Source organism: Caretta caretta, chromosome 5, assembly GCF_965140235.1.
Source record: "Caretta caretta isolate rCarCar2 chromosome 5, rCarCar1.hap1, whole genome shotgun sequence".
NCBI classification, from domain to species: Eukaryota; Metazoa; Chordata; order Testudines; family Cheloniidae; genus Caretta; species Caretta caretta.
The window spans coordinates 51,539,874-51,565,708 of NC_134210.1; the positions used below are offsets into that span (position 1 = coordinate 51,539,874).

General features: G+C 40.2%; 2 protein-coding genes across 5 annotated transcripts in view; both read left to right on the forward strand.

Moving 5' to 3' along the window:
* Window positions 1-4: 4 nt before the first annotated feature.
* Window positions 5-7,307, forward strand: AK6 (adenylate kinase 6). Of its 3 annotated transcripts, none has more exons than XM_048849631.2 (6): window positions 218-457; window positions 1,102-1,194; window positions 1,824-2,072; window positions 4,898-4,956; window positions 5,590-5,735; window positions 5,888-7,307. In XM_048849631.2, exons 3-6 carry the CDS (start codon window positions 1,949-1,951, stop codon window positions 6,075-6,077), a joined length of 519 nt encoding a protein of 172 aa, XP_048705588.2. In that variant the 5' UTR covers window positions 218-457; window positions 1,102-1,194; window positions 1,824-1,948; the 3' UTR covers window positions 6,078-7,307. The 3 variants fall into 3 exon arrangements, with proteins under 3 accessions (XP_048705592.1, XP_048705588.2, XP_048705591.2); XM_048849634.2 differs by having other exon boundaries at window positions 218-391; XM_048849635.2 differs by lacking the exons at window positions 218-457; window positions 1,824-2,072 and adding an exon at window positions 5-186.
* A 1,867-nt stretch (window positions 7,308-9,174) lies between these two features.
* The window catches only part of CCDC125 (coiled-coil domain containing 125), a 37,846-nt gene continuing 21,185 nt past the window's right edge, over window positions 9,175-25,835 (forward strand). Inside the window, exons 1-6 of one of the 2 annotated variants that reach the window (XM_048851048.2) lie at window positions 9,175-9,419; window positions 13,671-14,028; window positions 15,858-15,916; window positions 18,149-18,235; window positions 21,311-21,388; window positions 25,290-25,375. In XM_048851048.2, the coding sequence (XP_048707005.1) occupies window positions 13,710-14,028; window positions 15,858-15,916; window positions 18,149-18,235; window positions 21,311-21,388; window positions 25,290-25,375 (629 nt within the window). In that variant the 5' untranslated portion in view covers window positions 9,175-9,419; window positions 13,671-13,709. Of the gene's footprint in view, window positions 9,476-13,670; window positions 14,029-15,857; window positions 15,917-18,148; window positions 18,236-21,310; window positions 21,389-25,289; window positions 25,376-25,835 lie in introns of both variants that reach the window. The other variant, XM_048851046.2, reaches the window with a different exon arrangement.

The following is a 25,835-nucleotide window of genomic DNA, read 5'->3' on the forward strand; positions in this document are numbered from 1 at the left end:
AGCCGAACAAACAGAACAAGCGGCGGCGGCGGCGCAGCTGCTGACGACCTCAGGGTGCGCCGCGCCAGGAGGCCAGGGAAGGCCCTGGACAGGTGCTCACGTGTCTCCTAGGTGACTCGTCTGCTGCTTTCGTCCTAGCAGCCGGCGAGACGCCAGACATGCGGCGGCCCAACATCCTGCTCACGGGTAAGAAACCGTGAGAGCCGCGCCCCTGTCGCCGGAGCAGCGACATGGGATCCCGGGGCAGCGCGGGGTCGCCCCGCCGCCTGCCCCGGGCTGGCTGAGCTGTGCGTCCTCACGCTGCAAGTGGTCGCTGAGCGACGAGGGGTGCGCTGCTGGCCTGAGCGACCAGGACGAGATCCATAGAGAAGCCGCAGCCGAGTCTGCAAATGTCCGTTTCCTTTGTCCCTGCCAGTGGGGATCTGGGAGTGGTCCGGAAACTAGGGAACTGCTTTGGGTTAAGTGGCTTAACGATTGTTTCATTAATTTTGTTCGATCCGTTATCAGCTTTTGATACGTCACGGTCTGATCGAGGAGTTTTTTCCCATCAGTTCTTTGCTGAGAATGGCAGTGATGCATTCGCACAAGTAGTCTGACAACTGGCTTTCAAATTCAGGGTTTTGGCAGAGTGTTGCTAGGACTTTACTTTACCATAACCATATGATGATACCAGAGTCAGTTTGGGGTCAGTTTTAATTTGCGTAGTGTGGAGCAGATTTCACTTTTATTTGCTGATGCCATTCAGATCTGTATTTTCTTGCCAAACTTTCTTCTCCCCCTTCTCCTCTGTTATTCTGTGGGGGTGGGGTTTAGTGGTAGTTATTTTGTTGTGGGGTTTTTTGGTACACTTTTCTGGCTGACTTATTTAAAGAGACATTTGTGGCCTTTAAGATCTGCACAGCTGAGTTGGTTCCTGTAAATCTAAACTTTATTTTTTAAACATTTTAACATAATTGTGTTTCTGCTTATCAATGAGTTTATGGTTGTGATGTACCATAATGTATTTATTTGCTAAAGTACTTACGTTAGGTATGATACAAATACTTTATATGTACGGCATTGATTTAAATAATGTATCACTTTATATAATTTGTTTTATAGGTACTCCTGGTGTAGGGAAGACTACACTGGGCAAAGAGCTTGCAGGAAGAGTAGGGGCAACATATGTTAATGTGGGTGATTTGGCAAAAGAAGGTAGGTTGTATAACAATGTATACTCCATTGGAGTATTTAGAATATATTTGCTTTGTATAAGAGAGACATGCAAACAATAGATAGGTTTCAGAGTAGCAGCCGTGTTAGTCTGTATTCACAAAAAGAAAAGGAGTACTTGTGGCACCTTAGAGACTAACCAGTTGATTTGAGCATAAGCTTTTGTGAGCTACAGCCGATGAAGTGAGCTGTAGCTCACAAAAGCTTATGCTCAAATAAATTGGTTAGTCTCTAAGGTGCCAAAAGTACTCTTTTTCTTTTTGCAAACAATAGGTAAATATTAAATGTACATTATTGCTGCTTAATCAAAATTATAATTTTTTGGGGTGGGTTGATGGGCGTGATACATTTAGGAGAGCTTGTAATAATTTATTTTGAGATAAATACTAGACTTATGTTCATGTAAATCCTGTTAAAATAATAAGTATTCCTTGTTAAATTAATAGTCTAATAGGATGCCACCATATTGATCATGTATCTGTCCATCACACTGAGTGCATTTACAAAATACAGTTCAGACTGATGTCCATTATACACACTTTTTCTTACACTTTGCCATGTTTTCTTCCTTTCCTCAATCTCTCCAAATGTGACTTGATGGCTGTCATAAGTATAAAGGGAAGGGTAACCACCTTTCTGTATACAGTGCTATAAAATCCCTCCTGGCCAGAGGAAAAATCCTTTCACCTGTAAAGGGTTAAGAAGCTAAGGTAACCTCGCTGGCACCTGACCCAAAATGACCAATGAGGGGACAAGATACTTTCAAATCTGGAGTGGGGGACAAAGGGTTTTGTCAGTCTGCGTGATACCTTTGCCGGTAACAGATCAAGGATGCAAGCCTTCCAACTTCTGTAAAGTTAGTAAGTAATCTAGCTAGAAAATGCGTTAGATTTTCCTTTGTTTTTTTGGATGTGAAATTCGCTGTGCTGGAGGGAATGTGTATTCCTGTTGGTGTCTTTTTGTAACTTAAGGTTTTGCCTAGAGGGATTCTCTATGTTTTGAATCTGATTACCCTGTAAAGTATTTACCATCCTAATTTTATAGAGGTGATTCTTTTACCTTTTCTTAAATAAAATTCTTCTTTTAAGAACCTGATTGATTTTTCATTGTTCTTAAGATCCAAGGGTTTGGGTCTGTGTTCACCTGTACCAATTGGTGAGGATATTATTATTAAGACTTCCCCAGGAAAGGGGGTGTAGGGCTTGGAGACATCTTTCCTAAAAATATCCCCCCAAGTGGTCTCTTTCGCTGTTCTTTGTTTAAATCGCTTGGTGGTGGCAGCGTACCAGGTTTTTAACTTAAGCTGATTCCCAAGGCAAGAAGGAAATCTGTGCCTTGGGGAAGTTTTAACCTAAGCTGGTAAGAATAAGCTTAGGGGGTCTTTCATGCAGGTCCCCAAATCTGTACCCTAGAGTTCAGAGTGGGGAAGGAACCTTGACAATGGCATTTTAGGGCAAAGTCCTACCTTAGTGCTGACAAGCCAGGGTAGGATAATAGGGATATTAGCCAGTGACTTCTTTTTCAGCAGCCTCCCCTTCCTTTTTATTTATCTTCCTCACTAGTATAAAAGCAAGAGCATGATTTAGTGCTCAGTACTGTATTTTCTTGTTCCATCTGAAGAACTACATTATGAGAAAATTAAGGTTGCACAGTAAGGCACTCAGATCTGGAGATGCTAAGGTCAGAGTCTCGTGCATAACCTTAACTCTGCTCCCTTGAGCATAGACATTACATTATAGTCTAATTATGTGATAAACTATTTCTCAAAAAAGTTTTCTACAAACTCAGGGCTCTGTCTTGCAATCCTCATTCATGCAAACAGCCCCGCTGGCCCCTCTCCTTCAAGTAGACCCATGTAGACATAGGAGTCTGCATGGGTGGCATGTGAACCGCTGGTTGAAGAAGGCGAGCCGAGCCCCGCCCCGCCCCGCCCCGCCCCTTCCACACAAGGTCTCACCTCTTCTGCAACTGCTGGAACCCAGAGCTTCCACACTGCGGCCACTGGCCTTCACCCAGGCTAGCTCCCCCAGCCCCAGGAGCACCAGGTGGCGCGGACCCAGCCCAAGCCGAGGCCACTGCATAGGGGGAAGGAAGCAGGGAGGGCATGGAGCGGAACGTGGGCAGGGCCACCCCGGCTGTTTGGGGAGGCACAGCCTCCTTCACCTATGATACCCACCACCCAGGGGGGTCTGCTTGTATAGATTCAGATGCAAGATCGGGCTTTTGTAATCAGTGGGACTATTTGCATCAATGAGGACTACTTAAGGGAGTGAGAGTTGCAGGATGAAGCCCTGAGACAACTGAAAGATAAACACTTGGAAAAGTGTTAACTGCACCTTTTTAAAGGTTAAGCATGACCAGCTGCTCACCATACCTCCCACCCTTATACAATTGCACCTCATGTCTTCATTTCCCTCAGTAGCTTTGCCATGTAGAGGCATAATTCAGTGCTAAGATGCTTGTGGTATGACAGATGTTTTAATAAAGTGTGGATAAAAATTGATATGTTAAAAATGAATTGGATTTTTTATTTAAATTAAAAACAGGATTTTTATAAAATAAACTATTTAAATTTGAAATTGACAACCTATGTAAAGGTTTACACTTGTTATAATCTATTAGTCATTTAAATTAAATACCAGAAATAATATGAAGCAATACATATTTGCAGACAAGTTTTAAAGAAACCCCAGACTACTGAACTGATAGAAGTCAATGCCTATGCACCTAGAACGAGAATTCTCTGAAGTGTTAAACCAGCTTTTGACAGCTATAGCCTCTTCTGAGGTGCAGAGAGAATATTTTCTTCATTTCAGTTTATTCAACTAGTTCATTCAAAGTTAGGAAACCAATTGGAAGTTGAAAAAGGAGAAGCACTTGTTTTCCTCTTCCAATATATGAATCAAATACTAGCTGCAATAGGATGATATTTACTAGTTCTAAAATCTTGAAGGACACGGTGTCCAGAAATAATCAGTTTGATTCACTAACTGCAGAGAGTAATTCCTTTGTTTAATATATTAGTTTTAAGTGCAAAACATGTTTTGATAAACCTTTTTCTTATGTATCTTAAGGTACTTTATTAAATAAAAATTCTGTTGAATATTCAATTAAAAACGCATAAAATCTAAAGAGAGCCTGACATAAATCACAAATAAAAAATTAATCATCTAGTAAATAAGAAATGCATCATTAACCATATTCTAACATCATAAAAACTGTAAAAATCAAGAATTTGGATAAATGTAAATTAAGCTGTATGATTGCTTAAATACATTTATATAGCTGTAGTGCCCTCCTGGTTTGCAAATGGAAGCAACAAATTTAGTGAAAAGGCCATATTTAGTTGTAAATCAGTGTGTTAATTGGTACCAACCAAGAAGAAACAATTTTTTTCCCAAGGAAAGTAACTAAAAAGTTCAAACGCAAAACATGATTAAAATCAGTTATTTAAATCCAGTTTTCCTGTTTGCTGATTTAAATCAATCCACCCGGCTTTAATGTTCAAGCTAATGCTTTTATCCATGGCATTTGTTTTATTGAAACAAATCTATACAATAGATTTTAAAGAATTTGAAAAATAAACATAATTTCTATTGACTGTCCATGTCAGATTAACATAAATGTGTTGTCAAATGACTACCATTATCTCACAAAATAACATGGACTCTTTTTTTTTCTATAGGGGAATTATATGAAGGCTTTGATGAGGAATATGAATGCCCAATTTTGGATGAAGACCGAGTGAGTCCAACTTCAAAATCTATCATATTGAAAGTGGGGGTGGGGTTAATTACGGTAAAAGCTGTGTTTCTGGTACTTTACCAACCGGAAAGCTCTGTAAGCCGGCTTTTCTATCTTCATTGAAAGTCTGGTTTATAGCCCGGTTGGCGTGGGGCTGGCAGGCTTCCTACCTGGCTTTGCTTGGCTCCCCGGAAGCAGTGACATGTCCCTGCTGCTCCTAGGCAGAGGAAAAGCCACAAAGGGTTTGGAGTGCGGGAGGGGGTGCGGGGCATGGGCTCTGGGAGCTGCAGGGGTGGCACCTGCTGGGGAAGGCAGCACGCAGAACTGCCTAGTCACGCCTCCGCCTAGGAGCAGCAGAGACACATTGCCGCTTGCGGGGAGCCGCCCAAGGTAAGCATGGCCTGGATCCAGCACCCCTGCCCCGAGCCCCCTCCTGCACCCAAACTCCCTCCCAGAGCTCAAGCCCCCCAACCTCAACCCTGAGACCCCACCCAAACTCCCTCCCTCTTAGTTAACCAGAATTTTTTACTTACCGGCACCCCTCACTCCCCCAATGTTGCCAGATAACAAAGCTTTTACTGTACAAAGAAGCTGCATCTAGTTTTCTTGAGCCTTTGTCTGACTTTTCTGTAGGTAATTGATGAACTAGAAGACAAAATGAATGAAGGTGGAGTTATTGTTGATTATCATGGCTGTGACTTCTTCCCAGAACGCTGGTTTCATATAGTATTTGTACTTCGCACTGAAAACTCATTTCTGTACGACAGACTTGAAAGCAGGTAAATCAGTGGAGTAAATGAAGGTGAATTGTCATGCGGATTCACAGGAGCCTTTCAAGAGTATAAATTCAGGGTTTTGTAGAAGATAAGGATATAAAGTCCTCTTTCTTTTATATTTGCTTATCTAAGTGTTCTTTTGGTTTTGTGTTTAGAGGGTACAAAGGGAAAAAACTACAGGACAACATTCAATGTGAGATTTTTCAGACTATTTATGAAGAGGCAATGTCATCTTATAAGGAAGAAATTGTACACCAGTTGCCTAGTAACACGCCAGAGGACCTGGAGCGGAATTTAGATCAGATTATACAGTGGATTGAGCAGTGGATGAAAGACAACAACTGAAATCTGAGGAAAAAGGAACACGGACTTTTTTTTTTTTTTCAGGTTATTCTGGCTGTTCAATAAATGAAATTTGTAATTGTGGCATGGTAAATTAACCTTTTTTAGTCACTGAAGTATAATTGAACAATGATAACTTTTTAATCTGAGGAAAAACTGAGGAATTATAATAACGATTGATCATACTGATGAATCTGACATGGTTAAATTAAAATAATGCCAATCACTGACAGATGGATTTTGTACCGAGAGGAGCTGAGATCTATATTATCAAATGGTTATAGAGGGAAGTCAGGAGCGCACAGGCTATTCTTGCATTAGAGAAAGCTCCAGGCTGCAGTGGAGCGTGTATATATTTGGAGGCTTATGTTCATGGCAGATATGTGAAATGCATGACTTTTGTGAGCTGTTTTCAAACGCTAAGATATTTTAAAACAGTAGAAGCTTCTTCATAGCATAGGGGAGCATATCCTCATATATTTCTCCATAATATAAACCATTGCTCATTTTATGTTGATTATTTTACTCACTTTGGGTGAATTTTAAAGTTTTTGTGAATGGAAAGTTTAAAGAAGCAGCAGTATATCATTTTGTGGAAAGGGGAGTGTGAATTACTGTTTGAGAACAGATGTAAGTGACTACAGTGAAACCTGAGCTTGACTGCCTGTGGTCACCTGTCATAATGGCCAGTTAAATGTCAGTCCCTGCAAGAATTCCTCTTTATTAATTGTACTGCATTATGCATCCAGCTGTTATTACAACTACAATAATAGCAGGCTCTTTGCTCGTCATTATTTATAGGTTTCACTGTAACTGTTTGAGTGGCCTGTGTGCATGGAAATGATCTGATTGGACTCTGTTAACAAGGATCTATGTGAAAGGATAGTGTTTAATTTGGATGGGTTTATCTTGTTTGTTCATGGTGGGTTGTGAGCCTTCTGAGCCAGATCCTGCAAGTTACATTCCCACTGAACCCAATGGGAGTGTTGCTTGAATAAGGACCACAAAATCTTACAAGAATAGGAAATTGCCAGACTTATTTAAACTTATCACCTGCTGGAAGAGGAAAAATGTTCAGGTTGATTTGAAGGACTATAATGCAAACAAGTTCTGAGTGTACTTCCATAAAGCAATTTTGGCTTTTTTGCTTTTTTTTTTTTTTTTTTTAGGTATTTTTGGTAAAGTATTTTTCCAAACATGAAAATTAAAGTACATTAACATAAAAAATGTTAATTGGTCTATTTTATTTGTTAATTGGTCTATTTATTTTTTTATTTATCAGATTTGTGGAATGTAACATCTAGAACTATATTCTCAGGAAAAGAGTGGCTTGGTACAGACATTGTTAGGCAAAAGTCAACATGGTTTCTGTAAAGGGAGATAATGTCTTACTAATCTATTGGAGTTCTCTGAGGGGGTCAACAAATCTGTGGACAAGGGGGATCCAGGGACATAGTGTGCTTCGATTTCCAGAAAGCCTTTGACAAGGTCCCTCACCAAAGGCTCTTATGTAAATTAAGTTGTCATGGGATAAGAGGGAAGATCCTTTCACTGGACTGAGAACTGATTAAAAGACAGGGAACAAAGGGTAGGAGTAAATGGTAAATTTTCAGAATGAACACCACTAGTTAACCCTCTCCCTCAAGGGTCAGTCCTAGCACCAATCCTATTCAACTTATTCATAAATGATCTGGAGAAAGGGGTAAACAGCGAGGTGGCAAAGTTTGCAGATGATACTAAACTGCTCAAGATAGTTAAGACCAAAGCATACTGTAAAGAACTTCAAAAAGATCTCACAAAACTAAGGGCAACAAAATGGCAAATTAAATTTAATGTGGATAAACGTAAAGTAATGCACATTGGAAAAATAACCCCAACTATACATACAATGTGATGGGGGCTAATTTAGCTACAACTAATCAAGAGAAAGATCTTGGAGTCATCGTGGATAGTTCTCTGAAGACATCCACGCAGTGTGCAGGGGCAGTCAAAAAAGCAAATGGGATGTTAGGAATCATTAAAAAAGGGATAGAAAATAAGATGGAGAATATCTTATTGCCCTTATATAAATCCATGGTACACCCACATCCTGAATACTGCGTACAGATGTGGCCCCCTCATCTCAAAAAAGATATACTGGCATTAGAAAAGATTCAGAAAAGGGCAACTAAAATGATTAGGGGTTTGGAATGGGTCCCATATGAGGGGAGATTAAAGAGGCTAGGACTTTTCAGCTTGGAAAAGAGGAGACTAAGGGAGGATATGATAGAGGTATATAAAATCATGAGTGGTGTGGAGAAAGTGAATAAGGAAAAGCTATTTACTTGTTCCCATAATATAAGAACGAGGGGCCACCAAATGAAATTAATGGGCAGCAGGTTTAAAACAAATAAAAGGAAGTTCTTCACTCAGCTCACAGTCAACCTGTGGAACTCCTTGCCTGAGGAGGTTGTGAAGGCTAGGGCTATATAACAGGGTTTAAAAGAGAACTGGAAAAATTCATGGAGGTTAAGTCCATTAATGGCTATTAGCTAGGATGGGTAAAGAATAGTGTCCCTAGCCTCTGTTTGTCAGAGGGTGGAGATGGATGGCAGGAGAGAGATCACTAGATTGTTACCCGTTAGGTTCACTCCCTCTGGGGCACTTGGCATTGGCCACTCTTGGTAGACAGGATACTGGGCTGGATGGACCTTTGGTCTGACCCAGTGTGGCCGTTCTTATGACATGTAACTTGTATGCCTCTACATCTATTTTAGCTTTTTATCTTCTATGACAACATCACTAACCATTAATAGCTCTTTGAATATTTTGAACTCTGTGGGATGCTCCATCAATGTCTCCTGTCCTATAAGAATTGTCACAGGACATCAGGCCAATGGCTCATCCAGTGTGGAATCCAGTCTCCGGAAGGGGTCAGCACCAGATGCATTAGAAGTTACAAGAAGCCATCTATACAAGAGTCAGTTATGGAATCCACTCTGCAGGGGGAACTTTTAACCCCCTTTTGGCTATGAGTATCAGCAATTGCATATACCCCATCTGTGTGTATAAAGCCCATCCTCTCTCCTGCGGCACAGGAGATAATAAATGCTAAGAGGGTAGTTGGACGCCAGGCTGAGCTCTGCTCATGCCCTCACTGCCACAGGCTCCTGGCTGCTTTCTGCCTGCGGGCTCGGCCACGGCTCTGGGGCCGGGGAGCATCACGACCTGCTCTCTCCCTCCCTGCCCCAGTCCTACCCTAGCTGAGGCCCCACACGGAAAGCCAGTCGCGCTGCCATGCACAGCGCCTGCCGGGGGGGCGGCCCTGATTGAGGCCCTGCCCCCCGAGGGCGGGCGGCGCTGCAGGTACTCGCAGGCGGGGGACGAGGAAGCGCGGGTGGCTGCGGAGCTTAGAGACCCAGGTTGGTGGGCCGCGGGGTGGTCACAGCCTCCCGTTGGCTGCCGCCGGGCCTGTCCCGACGGCTGGGGGAGCTCCGCGGGGTTTCCCGCCGCCGGGCTCGGAGGGGCCCTCGCGCCCTGGCTAGAAGGGGCAGCAGCGGCGCCGCCTGGGGCAGTTCCCCCCGGCTGCGGTGGGAACGCAGCACCCGGGAGCCTGCGAGGGGTGCGGCTGGGCTGCAGGGTTGGGCGCTCCAGGGAGGCTGAGGGGAAAGGTTGGGGACCTGGGGGCAGGAGGAGGCCTTGGTGGGGGTGGGGTGCAGGCGGTTGGGTTTGGTAATAAAGCAGGGTTTGCACAATGTGAAGCAGCAATACGCAGTGGGTGCTGGGTGTGTACGCGCCCAGGGTTCAGGTGCTGCCAGGCTCTCTGGGGTCAGGGCTGAGTAGTCGCCTAGGGGGATGCTGCAGAGCTTAAGTGCGGGGGACCGCGCTCCTCTGTACACAGGTGTGATTTCTTTCCTCGCTCCTTAGGAGAAATCACACGTGTGCACAGGGAAGCGCAAAGGGTTTGATCTCTTGAGTGTTAGTTAATGGCATCACACACTTCCTGGAATTAGGTGCTTCATGGCTAGAGCCACCTACTAGAGTTCACCTGCACATCTACCAATGTGATATGTGCCAGCAATACCCCTCTGCCAGGTACATTGGCCAAACTGGATAGGTCAGTGGTTTGAGCATTGGCCTGCTAAACCCCGGGTTGTGAGTTCAATTGTTGAGGGGGCCATTAGGGATCTGGGGCAAAAATTGGGGATTGGTCCTGCTTTGAGCAGGGGGTTGGACTAGATGACCTCCTGAGGTCCCTTCCAACCCTGATATTCTATGATACTTTTTTCACTCCTGCATGTTGACCAGAATACCTTTTTGGCCCTGACTTTCATTATCTCACTACTATTTAAAAGTGTCCTGCAAAAGGAGAAACATTGCTTTTTTTGGTGTTAGGATGTATAAAGAAGACTTGAAAAGGTTAACAGTTGTCTATATTTTTAAATTAGACATTCGGAACCTATTTAGGCTGAAAGACTCTCTGTCTTTGTATCTAGCAGGATTTTTTTTTATACCTGTGGTTTACCTCAGGTGCAGCAGAGGAACCAGTAGTGTAGCCAAAACTTAGATGGGCTCAGACATTAAAAATGGTCTCACTGTAAAAATGCCTGAGCCTTGTCTATGCTGTAGCCTCCACCGATTCCACTGGTGATGGAGCTACACAGCTAGAATTTTTCAGACCTTTAATTCCCAATGTAAACAAAGCCATGTAGTCCTTTAGGCTAGATGTGACTTGAATTTTTAGTGTAAAAACAGGCAGGGAAAAAAGAATCTTAAAAAATGCCTTTTGACCTATATAAATTATAAAGTACAAAAAAGTGCACAAACCTAGTTTTAAAAAAATCTTTAGTTGTTTGCGAACCTCTTGTGAAACTTCCTTCGCACATAAGCACTAACTGAACAGTAACTGACTACAAGACTTTCAGTGACCTGAGAGCTTTAATATTTTTATTCAATCTGATAGTAGAAAAATGAGCTATCATGTTCCTAACATAGCTGCTTATATACAGAAGGCTGCCTAAGGATGGATCTCAGAGGTTGTGTTTTTACATTCTAAGTAAGCCTCTTTCACAATAGGTATAAATCATGGTTTGTAACCAGCTAAAGCAGGGATAGGCAACCTATGGCACGCGTGCCAAAGGCAGCATGTGAGCTGATTTTCAGTGGCAGTCACGCTGGCCGGGTCCTGGCTACCAGTCCGGAAGCCTCTGCATTTTAATTTAATTTTAAATGAAGCTTCTTAAACATTTTAAAAACCTTATTTACTTTACATACAACAATAGTTTAGTTATATATTATGGACTTATAGAAAGAAACCTTCTAAAAATGTTAAAATATATTACTGGCATGCAAAACCTTAAATTAGAGTGAATAAATGAAGACTCAGCACACCACTTCTGAAACGATGCTGACCTCTGAGCTAAAGTATTCAATTGTGATTACTGGGCACTTTCAGCTCTGTGATACATGCTGTACTGGAGCTCATCATTAAACTGTCAAAACAGTTTATTCACTGTGGTATTTCTAATGTGCTCTTCACCATAATAACTAAGTATCATTTCATCTTTCTAGATGTCCTTGTGTAAAGAGTAGGAATTTACCCTATGTTGAATATCTGCTCTAGTCTTATAAATTTGAGTCTAATAAGAAATAACTGATTAGACACAGACTTTGCTGATTACCCTCTTTCAAACAGCCAGGTGTATGTTGAGAGTTTCTTATTCAACAGATAGATGCGTTTCTAAGCAGCGTGGTGCAATTTTAAACTTTACATATTTGTTCAGTGGGCCACTCAACTAACATTACTGAAAAAATAATCCATTAGTCTGTCGAAAAATTACTGTGAATAGAAATTTAATTAGGTTTGCTGATGAATAAACATTTAATGAGTCAATATTCATACACTCTCCAATATGCACACTATCCAGTAGGCTGTCCGTCTGAATTATTGATTCTAGAGCAGTGGTTCTCAAAGTTCATTGCACCATGACCCCCTTCTCATAACAAAAATTACTACATGACCCCAGGAGTGGGGACCGAAGCCTGAGCCCGCCCAAGCCCTGCTACCCCAGGAGGGGGTCCAAAGACAAAGCCCAAGCCCTGCCAAACCAGGCAGGGGGCCCAAAACCGAAGCAGAGCTCAGGCTTCTGCTTTGGTCCTGGGTGGTAGGACTTGGACTTCGGCCCTGGGCCTCAGCAAGTCTTAACACCAGCTCTGGCAACCCCATTGAAACGGGGTTGCGACCCGCTTTGAGGTCCCAACCCACAGTTTGGGAATCGCTGTTCTAGAATATCTGTTTTGGTCTGTGTTGCTACTTTCTGCTCACAAGGAAGGATGAAGCTCTGCACTGCCAGTATACCTTGAGACAGAATTTGGCCTTTGATTTTCTTACCTTGCAGTATCAGCATGATCATCTGTGTTTCCTGGCTGCAGGATGCTCTGTTTCATCTGGGAGGAATTTGAAATATATTTCAAATGTGACTAGAGTTTACACACTTTTGTTAATTAGAATAATCCAGGACTGTCTATCACTGTGTTTCTTCCATGAGAGAAGATAAGGAGACAGGGTTGGCAGGAAGAATTGAGCTTGTAAACCAAATAAGTAGCAGCAGTTGAGTTTGGAAGTTTGGAGATAAATTGTTTTTCGATTTTTAATTTCTAGTCCTAGACATCATGGCGATGGGCACAATGGAAATGCCTAAAAGATAAATGGTGACCTCCCCTTTCTTAGAAAAAAATTCTGGGATTACTGGTTCCAACATCTATCAAATCACATTGAAAATGAAGACGGGTAAAGTCCACATTAGTGGGATATGATTTAGAAATGTTTACATCAGCTTGCAACTATTGTAGTATTGAAAATGTTACCAAGTCAGCTGGTGTTGACATTTCAGCATGCTAAAAATAATCCACACAGAATGAAGGTGATCTATGACTAAGGAAAGGATATAAAGTGTTTCCTCTTTATAAAGGTTTAATTGTTTTTATAAATTAAATGTCTATCACTTAACAAGCCTTGACTGAAAATAGTATTAAATTGTTTAAAACTAAATCCATTAAATTCAAGAAAGTTCAGAAGGGAATAATTTTTCTTACACTTCTACTGTACATGAATTACTTGTGCATGAACTAAATGTTACACACTTCAGAGAACTTGATGTGACTCTTGTACCTAGTGAATTGTAAACCTAATAATACTTCCTCTTTACTGCCTTTTTTTTTAAGTAAAGAAACCTGGTGGGTAGGTGTGTTCTCTTGTGCCTTGTTGGCAGAGACCAGAACACTGGTATGGTTTTATGTTATTGGAAACATACTTTGAACAAACCGAAAATATCTGCTGCTTTTGTGTCAGTTAAAACCAATCTGTTTGTTTAATCTTAGATTCAAGTCACCAGAATCACTCCTGCATACCTAGCAGGGAATTTTATGCACAAATGACTTAGATTACCTTAATGTGTTTTGTTCATGTGCACAGTAGACATTTTCTGGGATCCTGAACATGGTGTTGGAAAACACTGGGACTCTAAAAACACAAGATTTTTCACTTCATCTCAGACAAAGTACTACATTCCCTTCTGTACTGCTACTTTGTCTGAGGATCTTTTCCCTTTCAAATAGGTATACAGAGTTCTGAAGAAGACACCATTCACATTGCCAATGAGTGAGGCATTCACATTACAGAGCAAACAGGAGGAGAAAGACTCAGAAGGTGAAGAAGATGACATGACATGTGGAGACTTGGGAAATGGACTTGGTAGAAGACCTGGTGGTGTCTATGAAATGGAAGGTTTAAATGTGCACACATTTAGATCTAGGAAAGGGTCTGATAAGATCTTCAACCCGCTTCTGCTAAAGAAAGGGGAAGAAAGTGATGCTGCAATTTTTCACTGTTCAAAATGCAATGGTTTGTATGATGTGTCATCCAAAAAGCTTGGAATAAGTGGCATTACTAGATGCAGCCGACAAAATAGTTCTGGTAAGACTAACTTTTAGTTCATTATTTGCCCCCTAAAGTTTCTCTGTTTGTGAAATTTGTGAGGTAGATTATTTTCTCAGAGTGTTATGAAGCTTTATTCAAAATGTTTCTAAAACATTTTGAGAACCTCTAATGAAATATTTTTAAGATGTGCCTGTAATGTTTGCACAATACTTTAGTAACTGATATAATCTTAAAAGTTAGTGTTGTACAGTCTTTCGAGCTCATGTCATGTCACTGTAAAGTTAGTCACCCTTAGAAGTCTAATATTGCTTAAGAATTTTACTTATGCTGTTTATATTTTCTGATATTGCTCTGCAGTGCTGAGATATTTTTATGACAGAATGAAGAATATGTAGACACTGAATTGCTGAATAAAAATATTTATTTACATTAGAATTTGGGAGTTGATTTAGCATGATAAACACTGAACTATTGTATAAATGCAGCCAAATGCATTCCACTGTAATTTCAATTTACTTTGGGGATGGTCTCGGCTCTCCCTCCAGCCTCTTCAAATGGTAGGGGTTGAAGCTATATTGGATTTTTCCCTTCCAGCTACTGGTCCTATGACCCCTCTTTCATGGGGTCATTGAAAGTGAGGTTTGACAAAGACCTCAGGAAATAAGGGGGCAGGGGAAGAAGCAGACTAATTTTCTTTGTTTATGGAGGAATTGGAATGACACAGTCCTGTTCCACTTCCTTGTGTCTGTAAGTTGCTTAAGTATATCATCCCTGAAATTATATCTCAAATTTAGTTTCCAGCTAAATATCAAACATGTGTGCTTGATATTTCACTGAAATTATAGTTCAGGAACAATCTCACCCTTAAAAAGTTACTCTACAGCATTTGAAGCTCTCTCTCTTTTCTCATTATTAGTGCTGAATTTTATGTAAAGGTGGCAATGCTGTGAATATAGTCAACCACAGTTAGTGCTTCTCCTTTTTTCCCCCCTCTCCTTCAAATATCTTTTCAGTTATTCTTACTTCCCCCAACTGAGTGTTTCCCTCTTTGGTGTTCTAGTCACTCTGGTTCACTCCTGCCCCCTCCAACATAAACCAGACTGTCCAACATAATTGCTCTTTTGCTGGTGTCAGCAGGACCAGTGTGAAATTTATTAGACTTGTGCAATCCCAGTCAATTTCATAATGCTTCTGCTTGCATCCTAAGTGATAAGGGTCTATGCAGTGAGCTCCATGCAAGCAGAGCTTGAGCCCACATGGAACCATGTTGAATTCATTGGGCCTCTGCATAGGGGTCTACCTATGTGGAGTGGAGGTCTCTGAAGGATCAGGGCCTAGGTGAGAAAAAGCAGTTGCCCATAATAAGCACCTGGGATCTATATGAGTTGAATGAGGGGATCCAGTGCAGTGCTTCCCTGCGTGTACTCCTGCAAGGCTCATGCAAATCATCCACACTCTATGCAATTAGAGTTCTTCAACACCTGGTAGCTAGCTGTTGTCTTGTTTTTTAATCGTTGAAAACTGAAAACACTTTTTTTCATAAATATACAGGAAAAACGAAAATGCATTTGGGGGGGAAAGAGGTTTCTCTTTTTTTTTATAAAAGGAAACACTTGAAATTAATTTATTCTCTGTGTGGCTAAACTTTTCTTTTTCTAACTTTTCGTCTTTACATGTGAAATATTGCAGACCAGATAATAGATACTGTTCTAATGTATTTTGTAATTTTGTGTTATTTAGCCTCATAAAAATTACACGGATGATAATGAGTGTCTAAATGGGCTCTCTTATCAATATAAAGGTAAAGAAAACTAAAAGAATTGGGAGTTTTGTGAATGTGTTGGTATCTCATCAATTTTATACAGAGTCTAATTCTGAAGTGTCAAATGAAGAATTAAGACAACAACTTCGGGAGGCTATAGAGGTTAGTACTAGTCCTGAATGGGCTTTTTTTGAAATGCTTGTTTATTATAATGTAATAAAATATATACAATGTTATTTCATTGGAAGACCTTAGAATACCCAAAACTTTGGGTAAATATGAGCTCTGTCAATCAGAGAGCTAGTTCGGAGACTTAAAAAATTCTGTGCCCCAGGATCTATAAACTGAAGGTCACTGTATCCTCTGGATTTTCTAATTCTGGAGTGCAATGAAGAGGCAGACTCTTTGTTCTAGATTCCCAAAGTGTGGAGGGCCTTAAAGGGAAAATACTTCATTTAGCAGCAGTCTCTTCATTACACTCTCAGTTTGGAAACCTGGAGCACCAACATGGAAGCTGGCAGGCCTACTTCAAGCCAGCTATGTTGAAGGGACCCTGGCATGCAGAGCACAGTAAAATCTCAAGGAACATCACCAAGTTTACTAATCAAATACTGGTAAACTGGGGTGCTATGATGTACAGTACAAAGAAAAATTGTCATTTGAATGTGTTGTGGTGCAACTTCTGTTACCTGAGGACAAACATAGGAACACAAATCTTATTACTATCAAAGTAAAACAAATACCAAAAACAACCCTTTACACATTAGTATTGTCTTAGTAACAAGATAAACATACCACAAAAATGAAAAGCTAAGTAAAGAGAACAAAATAGGAGCCTCCAGTTAAAGCTAGCATTCATTCTAGCAGAGTAAAGATGAAAACCATTTCAAGAGGGTATATGGATAAAGGCATAGCAAGCTTTGGCATAGAGAGGATGTGCAAGTCAGAAAGCATTCTATTAGCCATCAAACAGCATAAAATGTGAGCCCAATCCCTGAAGGTGCTCAACACCTAGGATTTGCTGAGTGTCCTCATCTTCCACTAAATTCAATGGGAGTTGAAGGTGTTCAACAACTTCCAAGAGGCACTCCGTACTCAATAGGATTGCTCTGCATCATGCATCTGAGAATCTGTTGGCGAGAGAAAGAACATATTTTATTGAAATTCTCTACTTAGTCCTGCAGTTTAAACATGAAGTACTTCAGAGGAATGATTTGCCAAAGATTTGGCGTGTGCTGCTTCTGGAGACCAAATGTAAGGTGGAAACTAAATACAAAGCACATGTGCCTATATAGTCTAGATTGAAGGCTAAAATCACTGGATAAGGAAATTGTCATTTTCTAGGAAAAGGACTACTTTTGAAACGCTAAAATACTTGAACTCTTGATTGTGTAGGGCACATATAATCATGTTCTGTACTGAATGAATCAATTGCCATTATCTGTTCAACCAATGTTTATTTTTGTCCATTTGTTTTGAGATATTCAACTGAATGGCTCAATTTGGACACCCAAGTCAGTCCTCCAAATACAGGCACATTTCAGTATCAGTTGCTGAATCAGTGGAATTGTAACAAATGCTGGTTGTCAGCATCGATTTTGGAGCAGAATCTAGTTCTGGCAGCCAGTCAGGTTTCTACCACCTACAAATCTGCAAAATGAATTTCAGCTGTTAATATGACTGACTTATTTTTAACGTGAACTTCAGTTAAAAGAATCTGGGACATTTTTTTCTGAGACCTTGTCCTTAACATTGCTTTTCTGCTCTGACTCACCTAAAGTTCCAAGACAGAACTTTTGTGTTTGTGTGTGTGCGCTTGCAGGTCATTGTTGCTTCTCACCAGAAATGGAAGAGGGGCAGAGGGAGTGAGTGGTTTTTCTTTTTAACTCTTGGAAATTGCAAACTGACCTCCTTGTAAGAGGAGAAGGGAAGGTGATCCAGGCATCCAAATGAGGATACAGTTGGGTAGGAGCTTTTTTACCTGGACAGCTGCTTAATTATCGATATACAAAATAATGCTAGAATAGTATCCATATATTATATAATATCCATAGACTGTTGTAGCAAATTAAAAGGAGAGAGCAGAACAGGGCATAGTGTTCAAAAGCCTGTGCCAGAATAAACATGAAACAAAAGAACTACAGAATGAAATCATATGTTTTTAAAGTACATTTGCAGAGAATGGGAAGAAATAGTAATTGTATGTATGCTTGATTATACATTTTGTTTAAATTTGCATTCTCATTAGCATTATGTCATATTGGAAACAAGCTGTAAATCATATTAATAGGAAATATTATCTTGTGAAGGGAGCTCATTTGGTAACAACTTGTTGAGACATAACAAGACTGTTCTGGCTTTTATTTTAGTTTTTATGTTTTTGTTTTTTTGCAGGAGGTAGAGATTTTAAAAGTAGAGCTTGAAGCATCGCAGAGACAACTTGAAGGAAAAGAAGAAGCACTTAAAATTCTGCAAAATATGGTAAGAAGTGCTTTTAAATTAACAGCTTATTTAATACGGTTTTAATTTAAAGTATTAACTGTACCTGAATATTAAAGAGCTAGCAATTATGATGTTATTACTCCTTTCCACACACAGTCACAACTATTATTGAAAGAGGTTCCGCTATAATAGCACATTGGTAGTTTGACCTTATAGGATCTATCCACTTTATTCAGTGGATGCTATCTTCCCTTGACTCCTTTTACTAATGTTACTTCCTGTGCTGTGTCTTTCATCACAAATCAGAGATTCCTTTCAGTTCATGCCCAGATCTCTCACAATAAGAGACAATACCTAATAACTATTAGGGTATCCCTTTTTTGTATGTGTTGTGATGTTTTTGTTTACTATTAAAATCAATTTCCAAGGTTTTAGTGTGGTTACACAATCCATTTACAGTACTGTTAGGTCCCGTCCATTTAAAATTGTATCGGCATTGTACCTGGGTCAGTGGTCATCTATACAGTACCCTGGGTCCTTGAAAGTTACTTTTGTAACATAGACAGGCCTTAAAAGAAAAAAGGATCTTTTTGATTTTTTTAATATTTTTTTGTCAAGTTGAAGCAGAGGCAAACAATCCAATAGTAGGGAAACAATCCCATAGTTGGGATCCTCCTTCCAGATGATGTCATGGTATCCTCGCACTGAGGATACCTCTCCTGAGGAGGAACCCCAGTTACTAGGAAGAGCCAGGTAACAGTAACGGGGGATTCAATTATTAGAAATATAGATAGTTGGGTTTGTGTTGACTGGGAGAATCACATGGTAAATTGCCTTCTGGGTGCGAAGGTTGCAAATATCATGAGACATCTAGACAGACTTATGTGCAGTGCAGGGGAGGAGCCAGTGGTTGTGGTACATATAGGTACCAGTGACATAGGGAAAGAGGTCCTGGAGGCCAAATTTAGGCTGCTAGGTAAGAGATTAAAGTGCAGGACCTCCCTGATAGTATTCTCTGAAATGCTTCCAGTTCCATACGCAGGGCCAGAATGACAGGTAAAACTGAAAGGTCTCAGTGCATGGATGAGACAATCGTGTAGGAAGGAGGGTTTTAGGTTTATTAGGAACTGGGGAACCTCTTGAGAAAAGAACAGAATTATCAGACACACAGATAAACACAATATGTTGGGAAGAGTCAACATGGCTTTTGTAAAGGGAAATCATGTCTCACCTATCTTTAGAATTCTTTGAGACTTATTTGACAGGGGGGAGGGATAGCTCAGTGGTTTGAGCATTGGCCTGCTAAACCCAGGATTGTGAGTTCAATCCTTGAGGGGGCCATTTGGGGTCTGGGGCAAAAATTGGGGATTGGCCCTGCTTTGAGCAGGGGGTTGGACTAGATGACCTCCTGAGGTCCCTTCCAACTGTGGTATTCTATGAAGTGCAAAGTAATACACATTGGAAAAAATAATCCCAACTATGAATTCAAAATAATGGGTTCTAAATTAGCTGTTACAATCCATTCAATGTGCAGCAGCAGTCAAAAAAATCTAATGGAATGTAGGGAACCACTGGGAAAGAGAGAAATAAAAAAACAAAATATCATAATACCACTATATAAATCCATGGTACGCTCACACCTTAAATATTGCATTTAGTTCAGGTTGCCCCATCTCAAAAAAGATCTATTAGAACTGGAAAAGGTACAAAGAAGGGCAACAAAAATGATTAGTGGTATGGAATAGCTTCCATAGAAGGAGAGATTAAGAAGTCTGGGGCTGTTCATCTTCGAAAAGAGACAACTGAGGAGTGATACAATAGAGGTCTTTACCCCTGGAAATAATACAGGAATGAGGGATCACCCAATGAAATTAATATGCAGCAGGTTTAAACAAACATAAGGAACATATGTCTTCACACAATGTACATTCAACCTGTGGAGCTCATTGCCTGGGATGCTATGAAGACCAAAAGTATAACTGGTTACAAAAAAAAATTAGTTAAGATCATGGAGGATATGTCTGTCAGTAGCTGTTGACCAAGATGGTCAGGGACAGAGCCCCACGCTCCAGGTGTCCCTAAACTGCCAACTGCCAGAAGCTGGGACTGCATAACAGGATGGATCATTTGAAATTAATGTCTTCTGTTCTGTTCCCTTTGAAGTATCTGGCACTGGCCACTGTCAGAAGACAGGATATTGTGCTGCAATGGACCATTGGTCTGACCCATTATGGCCATTCCTATGTTCTTGAAATGCTGCTAAACTTTAAAAATAACAAAGACTAGCAGGAGTTGAAACACAGCTGTGGTTGCAGCCCAGCTATTGAAAGCTTAACATCCTGAATACTAAAACCACTAGGATTTTTGTAATCAGTTTAAATGTAAATTTAATTTAAAGAGTTTTCTTTATCTTCCTTATGATTCTGTTGATATGAGGAAGTGTATGTGACTTAACCCGTCAGTAAGGAATTGCACTCACAACTCTGACCCACAGTTTTTTTTTTTTTTTTTTTTTTATAGATAATGCTATATCAATCTACTTAAGTTTTTAAGAAGTGGTTGCTCCTTGCCATGAAAGCAAAATGTGGCTTTTGGAATCTATAAAACCTATGGTCAAGAAGAGCTCCCTTTGATTCACAGGTGCCGACATTTGTCACCAGTGAGCAGGTTAATTTTGGGAGTTAAATACCTAATCTCTCCATGAGTCTCCACGCACATGTGTTCTAGGAACTGAAAACCAGTCTGAGGTTCTGCATTTTCTATATTCTGTCCTTAACTAGTGCCAAAAAGAACAGCTAAGCTGAGGGACTAATGACAGATTTAAAGTTTGGTCTTTCAAAAACAGGGCTTGATATCCCAGCTTTCCAAAAGCATATGCTGGTTAGTTCTAACCTTTACAGGTTTTGAGATATCAAACCTTAAAATCATATTCTAATTTCTATCTTGCTTCCCCTCCCTTTCCTTCTTCCAAAACTCCTAGAGCTTATGATCCTTTATACCACCTGTAAGTCTAGAATGGCAGTTTCCACATGATGTAAAATGATACATTAATTTAGTTATATAATACTGTTAGATTTATCTATATGATCTTGTTGTTGATCATCTTTCTCACAGACAGTGTTTAATAAAGCCACAAGTCATACAAAAGCAATGCTTCAAAAAACTGAGGAACAAAAGAGAGCTTTAGAAAAGGTAAGGGTGCAGATTTCTTGTCTCTGCAAAATCATGCTAATATCATAGTGGCTTTATTCCTTGTAATTTGTGAGGCTAAACCAATAATTTAGGATTTATTCTGAAGTGACAAAGGTGGTCCCTCTATTTTTGATATAATACATATCTGACTTTATTTGTTTTAAGTTTTGCTGACAGAAGTCTCATCCCACTTAGCTTTAAGGAGACAATGTTAACTTATCACATTTATGTCTGAACATTCGTACCTTCTATTTACAAATAATTCTTAAGATCACTATATTGAAAAGACAGAAAAAATAATGTTTTTCAACTTGTTCACTTTGTGAATTTGACAGCACTTTGTTTATAGGCTGGGATTTTCAAAGGAACTTAAGAGAGTTAAGTGTCCAGCTCTCCAATTTTAGTCATTTTCTCTCTCATTTTTTATGAGTGGGTGGGTGGCTTTTTCAAACATAGGGGAGCAAGATGGGGGAGAGACATTCTGAGAATAGGAATATAAATGTAGATCCATTAGAAACTGGTGGAGAGAGTTGAGGGCAAGGATAGTGAGTGAAACTATTTTAACTCATTTTTTTAAGACTTGAACTTGTATCTCTAATCAAATGTTAGACTGTCAGCTGTCTGACTTTCTAAGGAACGTTACTGCAATTTTATGCTTGGTACTGAGCCTTTAAGGTGTCCAATACATGGGCATTTTATAGATATACAAGTGGGATTTAGACAAGTACAAAATATTACATACAGAAGAGTACCCATAAGTCACCTACTACAGGACAGGCCCAACAAAGAAAATAACAGAACACCACTAGCCATCACCTTCAGCCCCCAATTAAAACCTCTCCAACGCATCATTAAGGATCTACAACCTATCCTGAAGGACGACCTATCACTCTCATAGATCTTGGGAGACAGGCCAGTCCTTGCTTACAGACAGCCCCCCAACCTGAAGCAAACCACACACACCAGCAACCACACACCACACAACAGAGCCACTAACCCAGGAACCTATCCTTGCAACAAAGCCCGTTGCCAACTATGTCCACATATCTATTCAGGGGACACCATCATAGGGCCTAATCACATCAGCCACACTATCAGAGGCTCGTTCACCTGCACATCCACCTATGTGATATATGCCATCATGTGCCAGCAATGCCCCTCTGCCATATACATTGGTCAAACTGGACAGTCTCTACGTAAAAGAATAAATGGACACAAATCAGACGTCAAGAATTATAACATTCAAAAACCAGTTAGAGAACACTTCAATCTCTTTGGTCACTCGATTACAGACCTAAAAGTTGCAATTCTTCAACAAAAAACTTCAAAAACAGACTCCAATGAGAGACTGCTGAATTGGAATTAATTTGCAAACTGGATACAATTAACTTAGGCTTGAATAGAGACGGGGAGTGGATGGGTCACTACACAAAGTAAAACTATTTCCCCATGTTTATTCCCCCCCTCCACCCCCCACTGTTCTTCAGACGTTCTTGTCAACTGCTGGAAATGGCCCACCTTGATTATCCCTACAAAAGGTTCTCTCTCTTGCTCTCCTGCTGGTAATAGCTCACCTTAAGTGATCACTCTCTTGTTACAGTGTGTATGGTAACACTCATTGTTTCATGTTCTCTATGTATATAAATCTCCCCACTGTATTTTCCACTGAATGGATCCGATGAAGTGAGCTGTAGCTCACGGAAGCTTATGCTCAAATAAATTGGTTAGTCTCTAAGGTGCCACAAGTACTCCTTTTCTTTTTGCGAATACAGACTAACACGGCTGCTACTCTGAAACCTGTCAAATATGGACACAGAATTCCACCTTTTATCTGGCAATTAAGTATGCATAAGTGAACAGTATTAATTCACAGTGAATTTATACTGTAATATGCCACAAAGAGGCAGCTTTTCCTTCTGAATAAGACATAGGGATTACATGAATGCCTGTGGAAAACGTCTGGCCTAACTGCCTCAACACATGGAATCCATCCTGAAGACTTGTCCGCACTGCAAATAAAACTGAGTTGCAGCACCTGGCTACAACACTTACAATTTGTAGTATAGGCAGGACATTGGAAATCCCTACTGCTTTAGTACAGTTACTGGATACAGTGCAGTTTCCTTGTACACTATAATTGGGTTATATAATTGTAGTTGGGTTAGGAGAAAAACATGTTATAACCAGTTCTCTGACTCAATTGTACTTGGGTCTAAAGCTATTAATAGTGCCACTCCTAATATGCAGAAAACCTGCTTCTCCTCTTCATCTACTATATACTGCTATGTAGTGAGGCAAAGGGATTAGTTGGAATGATAGCATGTTAGAAGGAGGATAATCACGTGATCTCTCTCCCAATGTGAACTATTACTCAAAAGCAGCTAACACCATCAATTTCTCCATTACGCTGACGGTTTGGAGAATTTTTCTTCAAAAAGGTGAGTGTAGAACAAGGTACCTTACTGCAGTGTTACCATGAGATAGTGTCACTTGGATACTGGAGAACTTTACCATTATCCACTTGAGTGCAGCCTAATGTATTTAGGTAAAACACACCTCTTGTGTTCTCAGTGGAAGATTGTTGCTAACTGTCACCACTGCAGAGAAGTGGTGACAAAATTTCACAGTAAAACCATTAAAGCAGAGTGGGAATTTTTCAGTATGTATCTAACAGTGTGCCATCTGTCAAGCAGTAATTTTATCTGCTACATCCAGATTTAGGTCTGATTTCTACACATACTGATATTCTTTATACAAATAATTTCAATTTGACAGGTTTCAGAGTAACAGCCGTGTTAGTCTGTATTTGCAAAAAGTGGCTGCAGAGTGCTTTTCAAATGGGAGGATGTGGGGGGAGAGACAGTGTGCTTTGGAGGGCAGAGAGTGTGTCAACATGCTATCTTGTAAGTTCAGACAGCTGCAGACCCTCTCCTTCCCCCCCACCTCTCTCTCACTCATTCACACACAGCATTCCATAGTAATGGTTTGCTTTGTCCCAGAGCAGATACGCATGCTGGCTGTCAGAAAAGGAGCTTTGAAAGGGGATATACGCATGCCTGCAGCCTAGTTCAAAACAATGACAAGAGCGGCCTCTTGACTTCAGGGGATTATGGGACGTTTCCGGAGGCCAATCACAGTAATGCAACGCATCGTCAACACTTGTAACACCCGGGTGTTTCAGCCGGGGTGCAGCAAGTTTTATGCTTCTCATGGAGGTGGATTATCAGGAGTGCTGCAGGTGCAGAGTCCAGGCGCACTACATGCCTTGCCAGTGTGGACACCTCAGGAGTTAGGGCGCCTTGGGCTAATGTAATGAGCTCTAACTTGCAAGTGTAGCCAAGCCCTTATTTCAGTTTATTTTAAATCTGTTCCTAATAATCTTAAACTAAACCAAAATAAACCTGGTTTAAACGAGACTTGCACCAGTTTAACTAAATCCATTTAAAATCACACCTTAAACCAATGCAACTCGGTGTACAGACAATCCTGTAGTCTGTCACATTGCCCTCCGACTATGTTCAGAGAAAAGGACAAGCTAATACCATGTTGTAAATCCTGATAAATATTCCAGCAGTTTGTAACCAAATCTGGAAGCTGCCTACAGATGCTTTCCACACTATTAATCTAGGTGTGTTTATTTTTAAATCTCCTGTATAGTTAGTTTCAACGAGTCATGTAAAATTACCAATTAAATATTTTTTAAAAACAGTTTAAATTTAAAGAGAACTGTTAGTTGGCGGTGTAACAGAGTGAAACTGAACTCTGACATTAGGGAAAGCAGAACCAAGAGTTTCCTTGGATACAAAGTCTGGAACTATGGACATTTTTTTTTTTTAAACTAAATATTGTGGTGCTTTTAGACTCATTCCTGTAATTAACTGTTGCTGTTTTTTCTTCTTAGGAAATAAATACTTTGCAATGGGAAATTGAATTTGATCAGGAAAGATTTAAAAACATAGAAGAGACATTGTCAGAAAAATGTGACAGGTATTTGAATCCAATTATGGAATCTCTTGATTTTTAAATATCTTGTTGACTCTTGCGTGAAGTTTTTCTAATGTCATCTGTATGCCCCAACATACCAGATTTTCTGGTTCTTCATGTTAATTTACTTGTGGATTTCAGAAGTATTTAACATTCATCAGTATGCTAGACATGTTAGTTTTTAAGTATTGAGCACTATAGTTGTTAACTCGCAATTCTTTACTCTTGTTTGAAGAGTATATGTTAAGTGGCTTTGCTGATTTGAGCTTTCAATTAGGTGTCTTTCCTTATGTTAACCAACTTGTACAAAACTATTTATAAGTTAACATTTTATTTAATGAGGTGTAGAAAACATGCATACATATAGTAGTGTCAAACAATGGTTAATGATATTTTTATTTTTTACACTATGACTATGAGTAAGAGTGTGCTCAAGTGGAATGTGATACGACCACTTGCCCCA

Bases quoted from the DNA above. Each gene is read 5' to 3' on its own strand.
- AK6 (XM_048849631.2), top strand. From the start codon at position 1,949: ATGACCAATGAGGGGACAAGATACTTTCAAATCTGGAGTGGGGGACAA. The intron at 4,957-5,589 runs GTGAGTCCAACT...ACTTTTCTGTAG, and splicing joins CAATTTTGGATGAAGACCGA to GTAATTGATGAACTAGAAGA. The intron at 5,736-5,887 runs GTAAATCAGTGG...TTTTGTGTTTAG, and splicing joins TACGACAGACTTGAAAGCAG to AGGGTACAAAGGGAAAAAAC.